At 38.2% G+C, this 19,220-nt stretch overlaps 1 protein-coding gene across 4 annotated transcripts in view; it reads left to right on the top strand.

Annotated features, from left to right (window-relative positions):
• SRBD1 (S1 RNA binding domain 1) overlaps nt 1–3,669 on the top strand; it is a 123,944-nt gene extending 120,275 nt beyond the window's left edge. For all 4 annotated transcript variants that reach the window (XM_064648397.1, XM_064648401.1, XM_064648399.1 and 1 more), the window contains 2 exons: nt 704–888; nt 2,687–3,669. In XM_064648397.1, the coding sequence (XP_064504467.1) occupies nt 704–888; nt 2,687–2,976 (475 nt within the window). In that variant the 3' untranslated portion in view covers nt 2,977–3,669. The remainder of the gene's footprint in view (nt 1–703; nt 889–2,686) is intronic.
• The last annotated feature ends 15,551 nt before the right edge of the window (nt 3,670–19,220 follow it).

Here is a 19,220-nt window from a genome sequence, read left to right as displayed (position 1 = left end):
GATCACAGGTCAAGTCATAGTTATTTTAAGGTATTTCTTTTCAGCTTTTTACATGCCAGTCCAAATTTGTCTCAATTTGCAGTGTGGGTATATATGTGACAATAAGAAAAGATAAGTGTGTTTGCGGTGTGTGAATACTTTGACTTGATGACTACCTAGTTTCTGAAAAACTAATTGTTCTTAATCATGGAGTTCATAGACAAGGGAAGTATTTTATATGAAGTTTTTAAGTTGGGTTAAAGATTCTTCATATTAATTTAATATTTTGAATGTTCATTGTTGCTTAACTAAATGGCCATTCATTTTAATTTGAATGAGAGTGACAATAAAAATGACAGTGTTATGGAACTCTCACTTATTTCTAGGGAACTTTCGTGGTAAAAGACATCTTTCAGTCATAATGAAATGTGGGTTTATCATGAGATTAAATCGTTGATCTGAGAAGAGATTTATTTACACTTTAAAATTTTGCTTCTAGTTTTATAATCTATTCCAGAAGATACATGAATACAGATAAACTCATGTCAGATCAGTGATGAGTTGAGAGGATATGGACTTGAGAAACTGTTCACTGTTCATGTTTTTTATCAAAAATTTTGTTCATACATCAATGAAAAAGTAATTAAAAACCCTAAATAGAGCAAAGGTTCAGTTCCCACTAAAGGATGTTTCTAATCTCTCTATCTTTGTTTGAATTTCCCAGGTTTTTATCCTTGATTGGAGGAAACGCAAATGACATAGGAAAATCGGATATGCAGCAAAAAGTAAATGCAGTAATTGAAAGGGAAGGACTGGAAGGCACAGCCAAGAGGCTGAATACCACAGTGCACACACTGCAGCTGATCATTGATGGTCTGACTCAGCCTGAAGGCTATGACATTCGTACAGGTAAACCTTGGTTTGGAAGGTTGTAATCTCAGTTTGATTGTTCTACTTACCAGTTTTAAAACAGCACATTTTCTTCTTCTAAAGTAGTAGTAGATTTTCATGGACATGAAACTCCATTTCTTTTCTCAGGCAAGGTAAAGGTTATATCATAGTCAGATGTTTCTTTCCAGTTCTGTAGGTAAGGAGTGTGAATCCTGTTTAAATCACGGCATTTTCAGCCATAGGAAGGGGAGTTGTATGGCTGTTAACAAATGAAATAGTTTCAATATGTTAACTCTATGCTGATTAAATCTGTGTTGGCTCTCCATCACAAAGGAGAATGCTGAGACCAAGGTGAAATAGTAATAAAGTTCTGTGGGGCAGTAATATAGTAGTGTGTAGTTCTGCTCTTTTATTGCGCTAGTTCTTGGTGACAAGTGTAACTGTAGCATGTGGCTCATGACCTACCTTAGTTAAAACCTGCAGTAGTACTGAACAGTTTGAGGTGGAGGAGAAGAAAGATGAGGTAAGTAATGAGGTAAAACATCTGGAGATGCTGTTGTTTAGTGCAGCTTACAACTGGATTTTCTTACGACAGCAAGAGATAAAGGTAGGCAGCGAAGATGCAGGCTTGTAATAAATAATAAACCTATGCTTATAAAAACCCAAACCAATGTTTCTGCCTCCCTTTTTTGGGTTCATTAATAGTTTCTGTGCATATTTTATAAATATTTCCCACTAGCTATCTTGAAAATGTGTATTTTCTATGTCTCATTTTGTTCTGGTGGTCTGTATAATAGGATAGACTATTAACATAGGGACACAAAAACAAAAGGGAATCCTTGGTGGAAATATTAATATTTTGCTGATCTAGTACATTCAGTATCACTTTAGACAAACTCCGTGACTGGAGTGGACAACCTAGTTCATACACTTGTACAGCCGTATGAACTTCTCTATCGAGAGTTCTTCCTGTGGGGTGCAGTTCTTCATGAACTGCTCCAGCGTGGGTGCCTTCCACAGAGTGCAGTCCTTTAGGAACAGACTGTTTCAGTGTGGTCCCCAATGGGGTCACAAGTGCTGCAAGAAAACCTGCTCCACCATGTTCTTCTCTTTCCACGGGTCCACATGTCCTGCCAGGAGCCTTCTTCAGCGTGGGCTTCCCATGGGGTCACAGCCTTCTTTCAGGCATCCAGCTGTTCTGGTGTGGGGCCCTCCACAGGCTGCAGGTGGATCTTTGCTCCACCATATGGCTCCATAGGCTGCAGGGAGATAATCTGCCTTACCATGGTCTCCACCGCGGCGGGCTGCAGGGGCAGCTGGTGCCTGGAGCTCCTCCTCCTTCTTCCCTGACCTTGGTGTCTGCAGAACTGTTTCTCTCACGTGTGCTCTCTTCTCTCTCTGGCTGCAATTGCTGTTGCACAGGGGGTTTTTCCCTTTAAATACACATCCCAGAGGCACAATCATTGATGGGCTCGGCCTTGGTCAGCAGTGGATCTGTAAGCAAATAAAAGAGAGTAAAGAATCTTTCACTCACTAGCTGCTATACAACACACTTCTGATCCCCTCATGATAGTTTCATACCGTGGAGTCACTGTACTCATTACTCCATTAATCAAAGTCTTTTAAAGTGATAAATAAAATACAAGAAATAAATTGTTTATCACAAATAGGTCTTTATTTAAAAAAGGTTCTGAGAACAGTACTCGGGACCTTAGAGCTACCTTGGGAGGAGTTCTTATCATCTGGAAACAACTCAGAAACCTTAGAAACCCTTTTTCTCCAGAGTCTTACATGTGTTTCTTGTTTCTTATAACAGATTTTGATAAACCTGATTTCAAGAGAAGCATAGTGTGCTTTGAAGACTTAAGTGTTGGTGCTGTTCTGACTGGAAAAGTTGAAAATGCGACGCAGTTTGGAGTTTTTGTTGATATTGGTGTGGGAAGAGCGGGTTTGATTCCAGCGCGAAACATAACTGAAGCAAAACTTTCTAAAGTGAAGAAGAGAAGAAGCCTCGGCCTAGGTCCTGGAGAAAGAGTTGAAGTTAAAGTGCTTAATGTCGATATTCCTCGATTGAGGATAACGTTGGATCTTATTCGTGTTTTATGAGAGGGTTTTCAGTGACTGAGTGTTCATTTTAAAGGATTATGTAAATGAGTAATGTCAGCAAGGTTCTGGAGATGGAGGCGTTTAATGAGAGTGTTGAAACCTTCAGCCTTTTTTTTTTCTTTCTTTATTTCGATTTAGGTTTTTCCACATTTCATTAATCCTTTCTGTTAATAATTGGTAGAACAGTTTTTTGGATTACCTCCAAGCAACCTTGTTATTTTGTCTGCAGACCAAATGAAATTCCAGTGGACTGTCAGACAGATCTCTTATCTGTTGTCTGTGCAAGTTTTGCTGTCTTAATCTTTAGTCAATACTGCATGAGCAGACACATTTGCAGCTCTCTTTCCAAAAAACAGCCATTCAGTTTGCCTGTTTTGTGGTTGAGAGTTTCAAAGAGGGCACCTAGGAGAAAAAAGTGATCTTTTTAAGATAGGCGGTCATGACATTGCTTGAAAAGTAGACTGAAAAAAGAGCATCTGCTAAGATTATTGATGGTTCAGAAATATTCAGCTTTAATTTATTTGACCAACATTATAGGAGGTCTGTTTACCTGTATTGTTTTTGCTTGTTCAGTTATCATTGATTAACACAGTTGGATGTACCTTGGAGTTTAAGGAAGTTTGCTTAGAAGTGTCAAAAGACATTTATGTTGTTCTACTCTTGTGCAAAATAAAAACACTTCTGACCATCTTTTGTCAGTGTACTGTTCTACAAGTGATTTAACAGTCCTAGTTATCTTTCTTTCCAACATGTTCTCAATCAGTAACACTTCAGCTTAAGGATGCAGCTTGTGAGGATGCACTTGCCTGACCTTCTGAACATTATGCACTTTCCTGAACTGTAATACCAGACTACAGCCCATGGCCTGATGTTGCTCTGTCTTGGATTCCTTCAACTTGACATTAATGTTTTTTCCATCTTTGATATAATGTATTTTTCTGCCTGTTCTGAGTGGAGAATAATTTTTCAACACGGGTTTTCACAGCCAATGTTTGCGAAGGCATGATTCTCTGTAAAAATCATTTTGCTGTTGTAGATGCTTGAAAAGCTTTTCTAGACTTTTGTTTTAGTAAGAATGCTTAGTGTTTCCTGCTAGGAGTGCCTAGTGCATGAGGTTTGTTTCTTCCAACTAGAAACTTTTTGGTTTGGTGGTGGTTTGGTGTTTTAAAAGGCAAAGATCACTGGTTGAAGTAAGAAAACTTTACTGGAAACAGCAATGAGATAAGAAAACGAACAGTAACAGCAACGGTACTCATGAAGAGTACTCGTGAAGAAAAGAAATGATTCACATTTAACACACACTGCCTTTCCCCCCATCCCCAACAAGAGACAATCAATACCAGCCAGCTCCCTCCACCATGTTTACTTGACTGGAAGGACCCCCTTTTCCTTGGAAAAGACTGCCTTCACCCCCATTCCTGGCAATGAAATGGTGGTATAGAATAACCTCTGTGTCCTAGCCATGCTTCCACCTGGCTGCTGCAAAAATTAACTGTGTCCTGGCTGGAACTAGAACAAGCTGTTGGCACAGGGTCTATATACTAGTTAGGAAAAGGTTGGCATGATTTAATCTCCCAGCTCTGTGCTTTAATTTTCAAAATTAAGAGCCAGCTGTAGACAGTGTATTTTGGAGATAATGGGATCATTTAGTGGTTGGAAAAAAGGCGACAGATCTTACTAGTTTCACTGCATTTGTCTACCAAAGAAAAAACAACCATTTTCTATTAATGTAAAAGCTTGGGATCATGTTTTGCAGGCCTTCTGAAATTTTCCTGTAATACTTCTACAAGGTCAATGTTGTTGGTATGAATTTAGAAACTGTGATACCATATTACTGTCTTGAAAAACACAGATGCAAAGTAGGTAATATGTTCACTTACAGGGGTATCTCCATTGATCTGAGTTCTGCTGAGCTTTATATATGATCTCTACATATCTAAGCACTTAGCAAATTAACTGGATTTGCTTGACCTTCTCTAAGAAGGAGATAAACTTGATCTCCAGAAGCTCAATTCAATGGTAAATATGAAGAGTATTTTCTCTTTTTGTACTATTTTTTTTAATCCTTAATATCATGAGGACTCTAGCATCTTCTGCACTTTTGTGTATGTGTGTTGGATGATCATAAGGTTCTCTACATGCAAGACATCTCCTTGAGACTATTTTTCTCCCTGTTAACTCACAGGAGGTTTCTTGCTTACTCACAATTCAATGTGCATACTCATGTGTAGTTTGGTTTCTCCACAGTAGAACACAGAAGCTTATTCTGTGTCATCACAGGCACTGTAGGAAAATATAATCTCCATTTGTTTGAATGTTTAATCACACCAAAATGGGAAGTACATGACTTCATGTCATATGTCTTAAATGTCTGCAGCTCCGCAAATGTAGTGTCATTATTTGTCAGTGCAGTGCCTTAACTACTTCCCATAAAAATATTTTTCCATTGCAGTTTCTTTCTTTTTTTGCCAGAACACAGCAGTTAAAACAGCCTAATGGGAGTCTAACAGAGATGAAAATGTGTGCATATGACCTTCTTCGTTTTTTTCAGACCTTTGGAGATTTAAAAATTATTTCTTCTTAATCGATTTTCCTCTTGAATTCTTGTGGTGTTCAGATTTCTGACATCAAAGCATCAAAACTGCTTTCTCTAATTCATCTTCCCCTTTAGTTTCTGAACCAAGAAATTTTTTCTCATTTGAGATGAAGTCCAGTCTTTGAAACAAATTCCGTACTGTTTGATGGTGATGCCTTCAAAATTTTAAAACAAACAACTCCCTGCTTCATCCTGATCTTACTTAATTGCTTTAAAGTACAGTTTATTGGGAGAAGAATTAAATATGAGTTTTTAAGTCTCATTAAAAATTCTACTTTTGCCTTAAGCTGTAGATTCCAAGGCGTCTACACATAGTTCCACCTCTCCCCAGAGAGAAAATCCACCCATTGATCTTGGATGACAATCTGCTTTTTTAGTCCCACCCTCACTCAAATAGTCTGGTATTTTGCAATCACCTTCCCCTTATATGCAGATCCATAAGAAGAGCTTCTAAAGATTTCCTGTGCTTCAGATATTACACAAAGGAGAAGAATTCTTCTACTAAGCAAGATGGCACTTGTATGCCTGGCTGTAGTAATGCAAATCAAGAGTTTAAAAGAAGCCATTTGTTTTGGTTTTATTCCTGCCTCAGGCAGTTTTAGACAGCATATATCAATTTTCCAGAAAGTTGTCAACCTCAGGAATGATTTAGTATGCTGTTAAACATAATAAAATCAATAGGAAAACAAATAGAATTTCCATGAGGAGCAGACGGTTGGAGAAGCTTGTCCATATGGCATATAGACATGCTGGAATTTGGGGCTTTATGGGGTACTTGCATTAGCAAAACTGCATACCAGGTGAAAGTAATGCATAATTCAGGAGAACAAATAATCTAACAGCTTTGTGGTACTGCATCTTGAACTTGGTGTCTGTATTTATTTAACAACAAATACACTTAGAAACTGTGCCTGGAAGCTAGAAACCAAACACGAATCATATTTGCTTAATTTCAGAGCTTTATATAAGAAGCCTTACGCACTGTGAGGTGAGTGCTGAGTGAGTTCTTGGTTCAGCCTGAACAGCACTTTGCTTTTCTAGCCTTCCTGAGGGTAATTTATGTAGCTACTTAGCTTTACTTAAGGACATCCAACTTCAAAATTATCAATCCTGTAAGACCGTGGATGGAACCACTTGCTTTTGCCAGTCCACGTTACTCTCTTTTGTTCAAGGTTTCCTAAAGAGCTATGAGGGAGCTGGTGTGTCCTCGGGGGTATGCAAAAGCTAGACGAGTCAGTAATTCCACTCCTCCTGATTAGAGATCACCTAAAGGTTCGAAAGCACCTTGGTTTACTGGTCCCAACTGTTCCTCACCCTCCTCTCAGGCATGTAGAAGCTGTAACTGTTTAGAAGTGTTTCATTTTGAGAAATCCTTGTGAATCCATACTGTAGAGAGCTTCGCAAGTAAATGATGTGTCTGCATTTCTTACAGCAAACCTCAGTGACTAGTTTTAGAGAATTTTGGTTGCCTGTTTCCAGTTTAGCCTCCAAATGGTTCTTCTGGTGGATTTTGCAACTGTATGCTGGCTACAGGTACCTCCTGAGAGGGAGCTGTTGGAGCATGCTGCTTTTTCACAAGTGTTCCTAGGACCTGACCATCTAATCCACGTTGGAACTTTGGTTGGCTATTTTTTCAGATGGATATAAGTCACTTGTAACAGGTCAGCCTCTTCTCATAAAACTTTTCTAAAACTGATAACAATCTGTAGAGACCTAAAGTATTGAATAGCAAATCGTAAGGAGTCTATGTATTGCACCACAAACACAACTACAGCTTCTGCAACTTGGAAATAACAGTTGTAATTCTGCAGTTTGGGAGGGACCAGTGCTGGAGTATTGCTTCTGTGTGAGCTTGCACAATGGGGATTGCTGCTCTTAATCAGGTCTATTGTGTTTCATGCTGTTTCTATAACTATTAGGTCTCCTGTGGGTGTCTTCTAGCTGCATCAAGAATCCTAAGAGGTTCTCCACTATATGGAAATGAGAGAGGGCTGGTGGCCTTGCCCAGAGCACAAGGAATCCCACTGGGAATTTTAAACCTGACCAAAAGTTCAGGGTAAAGCACTTAAATTTCCTCTTAATGGGTGCTCTCTATCCCTGACTAGGGGATAGCAAGCTTTTGAAATTGGCTGCCTTGCCCCTTGTTTCACTAGTTAGAGCTTTTACCTTATTCAGCTTCTGGAACTAAAGAAGATTAAGGCGTGTTCAACAGAACAGTCCAATTAATTAGTATTTATATTTGTTTGTTTTGTCTCTCTCTCTTGTTATTCCCTAGAAGAAACAACAAAGAAAGGAACATTTAGTAAACTGAGGATCCCCATGGTTTCTTTAGCTTTATTAAATCTGGTTGAGTTCAGGCTTTTAATTATGGAGATGTTGTTTGTCTTGAACAAGTAATGAGGAGATCACCACCTCAGAAAAGTTAGTCAAAGTGTTATTTTATCCTTATCTTACAGATCCATTTATCCTACTACACTAGTATGTTACTAAATGGAAATTGTTTTCACTATGCAATCAGCTAAACTGGAGTTTTGAATTTTCATATCTCATCAGCAGTCGTGTTTCTAGTAAAGACTATGTCTGCCTTTGTGGTCAAGCAGTGAATTTTTTTGCATATGACTCACAATGAGGTATGTGGAAATAATGTCATGAGAAGAACTGTTATGCTTGGGGGTCATTTACAAAGACCAAATAGAAGTGAAATCTTAGGAAAGTATTTTCACCTCAGAATTAAATGCGTGGAATAGCTTGTCAGAGAGCGGAAACTGCCACATACCAGAGGCTGTATATTGGCACTGTTGCTGCTTTTTTGTGTGGTGAGGAGAGGGAAGGGCAGGAAAGGGGAAATGGAAGGAAATGGAGGGATTTGGGGAAGAACATCCTGAAGATGGTCTTATGGGACCATCCTGTAAATGGTCTTATGGGAATGGATTTAAGATGATGAAATGCAAATGGTAGTAATGTAATGGTAATGTAGTAGTAATAGAATCTGAACCTAGTTGTCTCCTGCTTCCTGTACCTCACATGAAGATAAAAAACTAAGTATAAGTATTTGTTATAGCTAATGGAAATTGCATATTTCATATCAGTGCATATTGCTACTAAAATGTAGTATGGAACTAACTGGCTTCAAGTGGGAGAAACACAAAGTGTGTGCTCAGTTATACCCAGCAGAAAGAGTCCTTGAAAGACCAGTTTATCAAAGCTTTATTTGATCGCTTGAAATTACTCTGTGGTTATCTTTAGTGCGTGGGAGGGGAGATGCAGAACCAATTGAAAGCTGAAAATAGCAGGAAATCCAGCTATTTGTATACTGGGTTGAATTTCTTTTTATAAGAGTGCACAGCATCAGTAATTTAAGATCTGCACTGGTGTTTAACTCTTTATGTAAGCACATGCTCATTACCTCTATAGAAACTGAATCTTTGCTTACCTGAAAGACCATCTTTCCTGGTATGCTCTATAGTTGAGATAGTTACCTGGTTGTAAATTTGAGCCTGTTCTCAGGGTGCTGTCTCTTATGGACTGCCTAGTTTAGAATTGATCCACAGTAGGCCAGGCATGTTAATCTTCAATATGTTTTATGAGGCCTTTTGTTTTCTGGGACACAAAATGACTGATAATGTAAGAGCTGAAAGAAGCATCATTCAATGTTTGCTGTTGATGGAGTCTCTTCGTGGAAAGGAAGAGCAGGTAGTAAAGCTTATAAAATTAATTTCAAATTTTATGTCATTCATAAAGCTTAGAAAGTGAATTTTGTGTCATTCAAAATGACAGGAAAGGAAAATGTCTACCTTGGCAATAGGAAATCCTTGACAGTCTCTGTTGCAATCTGTTTCCCACATTTCAGAGTATTAAGCTTCTCACTTGGATCAGGTTGCAGTAGTGTGTTTCTTGGAGGACCAGTGTCACTTTGTATGCCTTCCATTGCTTGCAGACTCGAGTGGACCAGTGACAATGTGGCCCTTTTTAGAGACCAGCAAAACAGCAATAAAAAAATTCCCACCTACAGGAGTGGAGCTTCAGCTCATCTCCAATACCAAGGTTGCCCACAGTTAAAACCCTCTGAAATAGTTATGCTTCTTTTCCAATTAGGAGAGGAGTGGCTTCTTCAGGTCTTCTCTCTTGTCTTTGTTGAACAGAATATCACTGATTTATCATTATTTCTCTCTGCCGGTCTTTTTTTCCCATTTTTTTTTTTCCTCCTCTAATCTACAGTGAGTTATTCACTTCTGGGCAAACCAGAGCACCGCAGAGGTTTATTTTCAAGTGTAAGTACAATTTCATTATTTCAGCATATGTTCTGTGTCCTTTTAATGTAACTTGTATCTGGGTTTGTCGTGAGAAATACTAGAACACTTCCCTTATAATCAGGGTGACAGTTATGGTATTAACTGATTTGGTGGTTATGGGATCGCAACTGTGTGGGGAAGGCGTAGCACTCCACAAACTGTCTGTCTATTCAAGGAGAACTTCTTGATATTGTATGATCTTTACACGAGGAAAAAGGTAATAAAAGATCAGGGCTTAAACTGACAAATCAGGCACCTGAAATTTGGGAAGAGTTTATGCATGTCCTTTGGAATGCCCTTCCACTGCATGAAACAAGGCATGGGTTCCACAGGGGAAATGTTATGTGATTGCCTCACCTCAGGCAAGGCAATGGTGGTGTGCCTATCCATAGCATAGCTATAAAAAGCCAAGGATAAGCATATGGATGATATTTTCTCTAGGCCCTTTGCAGCCTGAAGGAAGGTCTTCCAGAGATGTTATGTCATCTCCTGGGTGGTTCTTAAAACAAGAAACTAAAAACCGCATAGGAGCAGAAGGTAGGACTAAGTCCAGTTCCAGTGGGTTCAATCCCATTCTATCACAGGCATCTCATTACAAGATCCCTTTTGTAAGCTTGAGTCTCTTTTTAAAACCCATTTTGCAATGGTACCCAACAGAAGCTAATGATGGTAGTCTGTGTATAAAAAAGGAAATAAATGGGGAGACCCCCAACCAAATGTAGACCCACTGTTAGTGAACTGAGATTTCAGTAGGACCTAAATGTTGAGTGTCACTGTTCAAATGGAATTTACATAAAGGTGGTGAGTCTCGGTACAGGTGATGCTGTATTTTGGTAATATCAGCTTCCTTATCATATCCACAGAAGCTAATGGTGTGGGCTGTAAGAGTAGTGTTAACTACAGCATTAATGTTGTTGGTCTGGATTTCAAACTGAAGTTTTGCTGGTCATAATAAAATGGGGGAGCCTGACTTTGGAGGCGGACTTTGTATTACTTGTAATTAATTACAGCATTCCAGGAGCTCCTTGGCATTTTGATGACTACAAAAAATGTATATTGTAGCTGAAAATTAATGTTCAATATACTCATTGCAGAACAACAGTATAAATATGTGTGGCATCTTTTGTTCCATTATTTAATTTCTATTGGTAAATGATGTTCATAGCTTAATCTGTTTTGTATATTTATGGCTAATTGCTGGCAAGACAAATATAAATATGCCTAGGAATAGACATATAGTAAGCTATACTGAGGTTTAAAAATATATATTTTGGTGATTTTAACTATAGGATGGCTTTGGTCAGCAGAACTTCACTCTGCAGATCAACATGCCAAGTAATACTTGTTCATGTTTCGTTTGGTTGAGGCTACAGGTTCATAGTTTTCTACTGGTGCAGAAAACAAAGTTTTAGGCTTTGTTTTAATTAGAACTATTTATGGAAATTACTCATTTAAATAATTAATTAAATGAAGGTGCACCTTAGTAACATCTACTCCAGACTCTCTGGGTGACTTTTCTAAATTTTTCTTTTATCTACCTAGTGGCTTTAGCACTTGCAAAATTTCGATGTTGCATGCTTCCATAGTTCTCTTAATAGGATCCTGAGGGAGCAAAGCTCATCTCAGCAGCAAAAATTTAGAAAAGGGAGAGAGGGGAGGCAAGAGACAAAAGTGTACTCTGTTATTTAGGCGTGTGCAGAGTTCTTGTGGTATCCTGAAGAAACACCTTTGTTATTTTTTTGTTCAAACTCAGCTGAACAGTACTTCGCTAAAAATAATTCTTGAAGGAGCTTATACTAATGAAATAGGAAGATTTTGGTAAGTAAAATGTTATCAATGCAACGGAGATTGACTGTTCATCATGCCTGGTATATATTGCTTTGTCTAACAACTTGCCCCAACAGACTTACAATTGTGCTCTCTCTGAAGACCCTCCCAGCTGCAAGGTCTGATTGACGGAATCTGTGGGCAGATGCACTTGCCAGACTCCAATAAAGATGGGGCCTTGGGAAAATCTAAGGCAATTATTGACGGGCAGCAATCCACTAATCAGACAATTTTAAAATTAATCCCACAGTCCCTTACTATATTAGCTTTCCTTCTTGTTTGTATTTATACAGCAAATTCATGACTTCAGTGAATACTCTCCCTTCCAGCCCAATTATGTATCTCTGAGGGTATTAAATTAAAAACAGAAGAAATATTGAAAGTGGCTTGCAATTAGTTTCTTTAAAAGGTAGTGTGGCACTTGCAGGCTGGGTTTCTTAATATGATGCTTGATAATAAAAGTAAACAGGATTTTTTTATCATACAAGTAAGGAAAGTATTCCTAATATGCCTTGTTATAAAGCAGCCTATAGATGAGAGAAAAAAAAAGTTATTTGATTTTGGAGTTTAATTATATCTTCATAACATTCTTCTAGAGTAACTGACAAATCCACAGTGTTTCCAAATAACATAAATAGATTTTGGTTTGTGCGTTTTGAGTTATCTTTCCCTTGTTTTATTTTGATCACTTTATAATAAAAAATTGCATTTCATTTGATAGTTGCCTGCCTTTTAGATGAAGACTGATCCAAATAGAACATTTCTTTCATGTGAAATATAGAACCATCTTCATAGGGTGACTGTTTAAATGTGAGTCACTGCCTAGAGTCCTTAGTCGTGTACTGTGTCTCTCATTCTTTTCAAATTGGGAAATCTGATTCCTGCAGTGACTGAAGAATTGTTTCTTCAGATCTGAACCTGAAATGAGTAACCAAAGAGAAACATCACTTTAAAGGCATTGTTTTGCATCTTTGCATTGCTGATTAGTGTTGGATCGGGCAGTAAGGACACTGTGCACTTCTACTGTTTCCTACATGCAGCAGGAATCATACAATATTATTTTGTTTATTTGTGATCAGTTGGCTGTCAAGTACAGAGGAATGAAAAAAAAAAAAGTCAATCCACTTGGAAGTCAATGGGTAGACTCAGTTTACACTTGGTTTGGAGAATAGATGTAAAAAGTGTAGAAAGCATTTCCAAGTTGAGAAAGTGGTGAGGCAGAGATTTGACTAAGCAGGCTGAGGCTCAAACCCTTCTTGGGTAATTTTGGTGGGTTCAGGCAATTTCTTTGTACCTCAGATTTCCATGTGTATGGCTTTGATTTCCATTCTTGAATGAATGCTGGGGGGAAAAAAAGTGATGTGCAAGTTTTATTAAAATTATAGAATTGGTATAATTTTCAAGTAAAAATGATAAGTTATTCTGGAAGGGACAGCAGAGCTGGTTAACTCTGATCTTTTTAGTAAATTTATGTGGAGTTGTTGGACATAAAGTTATAAACATTTTCTTCTATTTTGATTGAATGAATAGTATCCATTTTGGGCTGTTGTCATTGGTCACAAGTTTTAATGGATTCACAGACATGGAAGATTTATGAGGCAACAGTTTTACCTGGGTAAACTATTTTCCGATTACCCAAATGATCTCTCTGACTCTCCAGAGCTGTGCAGTTGCTTGTCATGGGAAGGGGATAAGGTAACATACTTGAATGGTTGGATACATTTAGATGAGAAGACAGGTTCAGGAGACACAAGGGTAAAAGTTCCTGTGCTTCTTTTATATTCCTGTGTCTAACAATGTGCCTGTGATGATGCCAAGCTGCCTTTCCTAGTGCTAGCAAAACCCAGGATGGAGCTACTGGTAGCCCTTGTTTTCTATTACTTTTATTTGATTTATTGCAGAAGTTGTTAACACCCTATAGTTCTTTGAGTAAAATAAAACAAGAAAACCTATGAGACTCAGCAACAACATAAGCCAGGGAGTCTTTCATCTTCATTATGAACTAATTCAACTGTTGATTACCTGGGGATCAACACCTCCATATGTAACAAAAGATACATTCTGTGAGTAAGAAGCTCCATAAGGTAACAGCTTATGCAATGTGGCATATTTCAATCTAGCTCAGGAGGATAAAGTGAAAAGTGGGAGGCTAGCAAACAGAAAAGATTATCCAGCTTTCCATCCATCCTCCTGAAGACAGCTCTTAAACCTATCAATTCATCAAGTAGATTTCACATGAAATGATTAAAAAGTGCTTTAAAAATCACAGATCTCCTTAAGAAAGTAGTACTTGATGAATTAAAGTCACCACTCAGTGATGTTGTTGGAGCCCTTTAGTAAGGGGATGAGTTTGGAGTCCTTTCCTAAATAAATATTTTAGTGAATGAGTGCAGCTCTTCAATCCACATCTGCGTAGAGGGATCCCCCTTAGACACAAATACAGTTCAATTTCCCTGCTCACACTGCAGTTCAGCCAACTGATTGTGCTTCTGTTTGTGGGCATTCCTTTGTCTTTATTTTATATGTGCAGGTGGATTCAGACCACTGGCTTTACATACACCACCAGCTGGCAACAGCTTTCGGCTATGGTTGACCTGGGTTAAGTTAGAACTGATGACCAAAAAGTAAAAGTTGATGTTACCAAAGCCTGAGGTTATTGTTGCCCTTTAGGGGTTACTGGTTCTAAAGCAACAGCAATTAGGTATGTGTGGCACAATGAACAAAAATAGAAAGTGCGTTCATATGGATAATGTAAAGATTAAAGCCCTTGCACTTTCAGCTGCACACTGAATAGCTTGCTTTTTTATATGCTTTTAAATAGGAGAGCTGCGTAACATGACCCTCTAGTTGAAAGGATGCAGAATCGCTATACTCCCATCTGGATTATTACATTCAATTTAGGCCACATGAACTCCTGTGCTGAAGGTGTACATCTAAGAAAATGGTTGTGAATTGAGCGTGACTTGCATAAAAGAGCAAGTTGCACCTATTCGTTCTTGAAAACCATCTGCTTTTAGTTAAAATCACAGTTGGCTTGCCAGCCAGCCATGGGGGCCCCATCTTCTTTTCTGTATCACCCCACATTCACATGCTTAATATACTAGTAATTTTATTATGGAGCTGTGGTCAAGACTCTGTGGCTAAGGTTGCAACCAGGTTCTTTTATAAGCTCTGTTTTTTGTCTGCCCCACTAGAGCTTTCACTAGGAAAATTGACTTGAAAATTGGCAACATTCACTCTGCACTTCATATCCATATATTTATATTCTCAGGCATGTTTAATTGTCATGCTCCCTGCTTTACTACTCTTTCAACTTCAATGTTAATTATTGGGCTCCACTTAAAATTAAGCCTTTCTTGGTGTCTTTTAATTATAATCAAGCCCTAGGCAGCTGGGTTACTACAACCACTGCGTATTACACCATTCTTGGTTGTGGCCCTCAGTTGCCTTGTTATGGCTTATTTGTAGACTGGAAGTTCTTTTACTTTGTTGAATTTGTGTAAGTATGTTGAGGGTCCTGGTCTACAACTCAAACCTTGTCCTATTACTGCATTAAAAATAAGTGGTAATAAACATCCAAACAATTTATAGATGCAACCTGGCTCCAGTTAAAGCTGATGGCAGAATTTCCACCAGCATCAACAGGAATGGTGCAGCTGTGACTCTCCTTTTGTAAATGATCAAGGGTGCCAACTCACCCTGCCATCAAAGCTAAACAAGTGAAGTTTTCCAAGCATTGTTTCCTTATCATTTTAAAAATTGAAATCACCATTTTTTTACAAGGCACTGAAAGCCTGCACACCTGAGTGTAAAGAGTATGCATGTATCAGTGTTGATCACTTATTACTGGCAAAGTTTGTTTTGGAAATTGTGCTGAATTTGAAGTGTAACTCAAGAAGTTCCTTGTTTTCTGTTTAAATTTACTTTTCTCATCACTTTTAAAATGAAAATCCAGTCTTGCTCACGGGAGCTAAGTAGTGGTAGAGGATTTGCAAACAGTTGACTTTGGCACCATAGTCTGTATTCCAAAGTGAATACAGTTTAGAGCAGGGTGGCCAAGTCTCAATTTAAAATTCAATACCTGTTGTTATTCTAGAGGAGGAGGACATTTTTCACATTCAATCTGGTCCTGTTTCATACAATTTCTGAGTAATTTCCGACTACGTGTAGGAAAGCTGTCAAGAATCCTATATCCAAAAGTGACTTAAGAGAATCCAGACCTCTAAATAATTGACATTTTCACACTCAGCATCCTCAGTGTATGATTCATTATTTAGATTAAGCCAGGATCTTCTAACTTCTCTACCTTTTTTTCTGTTTTCAAAGTTTTGCCTAGATTCTATAAATACTTAGGCTCTGTAGTCAGAGAGATTTAAAACTGATGGAAGAGCCAAAATTATGTGGAAGAAACAGGTCAATATTTTCAAGAGCTTTGACAGAGGTAAAAAATTTAAAAACAGAGGAAAAAAATAAGAAAACCTGTGGCTAGAAGAGAGAAAATCTATTAAAATAGGGCTAAGAGGGTGCTGGTCAGGATGGTAAGGAGAGATAAGTCTAAAAGGAAGTGTGGGATGAAGAATGGGAGATGTTTTCAGGCAAAGGCAGAATGGATAGACATGAATACTCCTGAGAATGTCAGTTGGTCTCTTATACCTTATTTTAAGAAAACCCAAAAATTTTTAAAAGCATGTAGATTTTTTGCCTCTTCCATAGAAGTGTTTTATGTGTTTGTTATGCCTTTTGTGCAAATTTCTCAGACTTGCAATGCATTAATTATTCTTAACATAAAGTGCAGTATCCTTGCCTCTGAAGTATAAATTCACATCCACTTGAGGAAAAGCTTGTCCCTTTTTCTAACAGAAAGAATACAGTTCTACTATATGATAAAGATGTTGTGTCTGAGAAGTCTTTGCAAAGTTGATAGTCTCAAAAACATAGCACTTAATCTGCCAGTAATACCAGTCCAAAGCAGGATCTGTCCTATGGACTTGTGGTATTATGGGTGTTCATAGGAGCCAGTTGCAGACCTGAGACTGCAGTAATTGTAGCTTCTATCTTTAAACAGGTCATGGTATTGTTAGTGATCCAGTGACAAACTACACTTGCCAGAGAAATTCAGGAAGAGCCTGGGCTGTAGTTGTAGCTGAATGATTCCGGGAATCTCTCTTGACCAAGAAGTACTTGGAGCAGTGCATAGAAATTGGCTAGTCCTACTTGGATCAGTACAACTAAATAGCAAAAGTCTCTGGAAATGTCTTTTTCAGACACCGTATTGTTCACTCCCTCATCTGAGAGGTAATATGAAGTAAAACTGAATTACTGTTAGCCTATTGATTGAGCTGGTGCATTTCCTGTCAAGTTGTGTTTTGTTTTATTGACTGTGGGAAGTCTTAACATATTCTTTGACAGCAAAACTCTGCAAACCAAGAATCTGGGATATCTTTATTGCGTACCTACCACAGAGAGTTGTCACTAGCCTATACTCTGCAGAGGTTTGAGGTAGACAAATCTCTTTAAAGATCAGGTTTTTTAAGAGACTGCACAGTGAAATCTGCCTTGTTGGTTTATTTGTATGTATTGCAGTTGTAAGCTTAGTGGTTCATACATTAAAATTCATGTAACTTAGTATGATGTTGTTTACTAACTTTATGCAATATATATCAGTTTAAAAAATCACTCACATTATGTTTAAATGCTAATAAATGAAATCCCTTAGCAGTCAAAGGAATTAGCCCATATATGAGTGAAATACCAAGGCAGGTCTTGTTATTTTTATGAAACTCTGAATAATATAAGTATCCAATTGATAAAATTTTATTAAAGCTGACAGCCCTTAAGTGATCTAAGTGGTAAATATTGAAATGAAGTTTCAACAACACTGCAGTACCAAGGGAGGCCTAAGGCAGTAATAAGGATTAAACAATGATTTAATGTTGTTCCTTGGGGGTAGGGATTGTTGTTTTAATGGAGAGCAAAAGCTCACTTCCTTCTAAATAATTAAACTGTGATTTGAGAAATTGATCTAAGGTAGTTGTAGTGGTTTGTTAAGTCCGAAAGAGATAAATGAAGGCAAAGTGTCCTGGGGCAAGGGGAAGTCAGGGGAGAGTAGTGAAGAGATAGTTTTGCAGGATGGATTCATGACAAGTGTCCCTCGGGAAGGGGGAAGCTGGCAATGAGCATATTTTATCTTTTATTTGTAATGTAAACAGACTTGTGCTGCCTGAGGCTGGATAATAGCTAATGAGCAGGGGGTTTCTGTGGGGTGCAGATTTTATTAGCACAGCTTATAAAAAACGGAGCTAAATTAAAAATGCAGTGTCTTCTAGATAATCTGATAATCAGTGATGCTACAGGGAGCACCTCCACCTAAGCAGAGCGAGTGTATTAGCATATGCATGTAAAATTTCCAAACAATTTGTTCAGCAGTTTCTGTGAGATGAATGGCTTTCCCATCTTCACAGCAGAAGGCGGATTTCACATAATAGGACTGAATATTTTGGGCTGCCTTAGGAATGCAGGAATGAAGGAATTTTGTAATGTGTTTCAAATCTGTCATTTGTGTATAACCAGTGGGAGACTTGGCCAGAGAACTCCTCATCATATATGCCTCTTGGGTGATTGTAACAAATGAGATGACAGCTAGGATGGTGGTAGAGATGGGATATAAGTGGAAAAAGGGAGAGAGAAAACTCTCCCTAATTAGATAATTGCTTAAGGTAATTTCCTTGGGGTTAACATGATACACAATCCTGAATAGTTCTAGACAACTGACACAGAGCTTCCAAAATTATAGTGGATGTTTTCCAACTAACCACCCCTCTCAGTCTGTATGCACATAATACTCTAGAAACACAATTAAATTGAGTTAGCATCCTAGAAAACATTGAAATTCCCTCTACTTACTGGAAAAGACTTACTCTGGGTTCAATCCATGCCTTCAGGTGTAGATACAAGCAGGCAGGGTACATGTTGCTGGTTCAGAATAATGTTGCATTTGGGCACATAGAAGGAGACATAAGTTGAAGCATCAACAGCCCCTGAGAACACACACCACTGTCAAAGTCTTGTGACTACCACTGCCAATGTCTCCATTTTTCTCAGCACCCAAGGCAAAAATCAGAAGGTAAATTTAATACAGAGCACTAATGGCAAAAGTCTTCTAGAACTTCAGTTTTAAGGTATCTGTATTTTTCATCAATAATAGAAAAGGATATTCCAAAAACACGTGACTGTCAGAAGTTTTTGGACTTACTCAGTAAGGTCCACCGAAAGAGGAAAAATTAACAGACGTGTCCCTGCATATCTCGCTCCAGACTGTAAGACCTGGCACTAGTAGTGTTAAAGCTAAGGTTGCACAGGCAGAATTGTGTCTTTGACCCACCTGCTCCTCTCTCTGCAATAAAATGAAGAAATGGAAGTGAAGTCAAACCATGCAAACAGAGAAGTGTATATAAAACATTTTTTTTCCCAAGCAGACTGTTTTATGTTGTTCTATTTTGTATGCATGTTACTGTAATTAAAGGAAAACT

The sequence above is a fragment of the Pseudopipra pipra genome, chromosome 3 (genome assembly GCF_036250125.1).
Source record: "Pseudopipra pipra isolate bDixPip1 chromosome 3, bDixPip1.hap1, whole genome shotgun sequence".
NCBI lineage: Eukaryota > Metazoa > Chordata > Aves > Passeriformes > Pipridae > Pseudopipra > Pseudopipra pipra.
The sequence above is the reverse complement of the archived record's forward strand: the minus strand, read 5'-3'. Positions and strand labels throughout refer to the sequence as shown.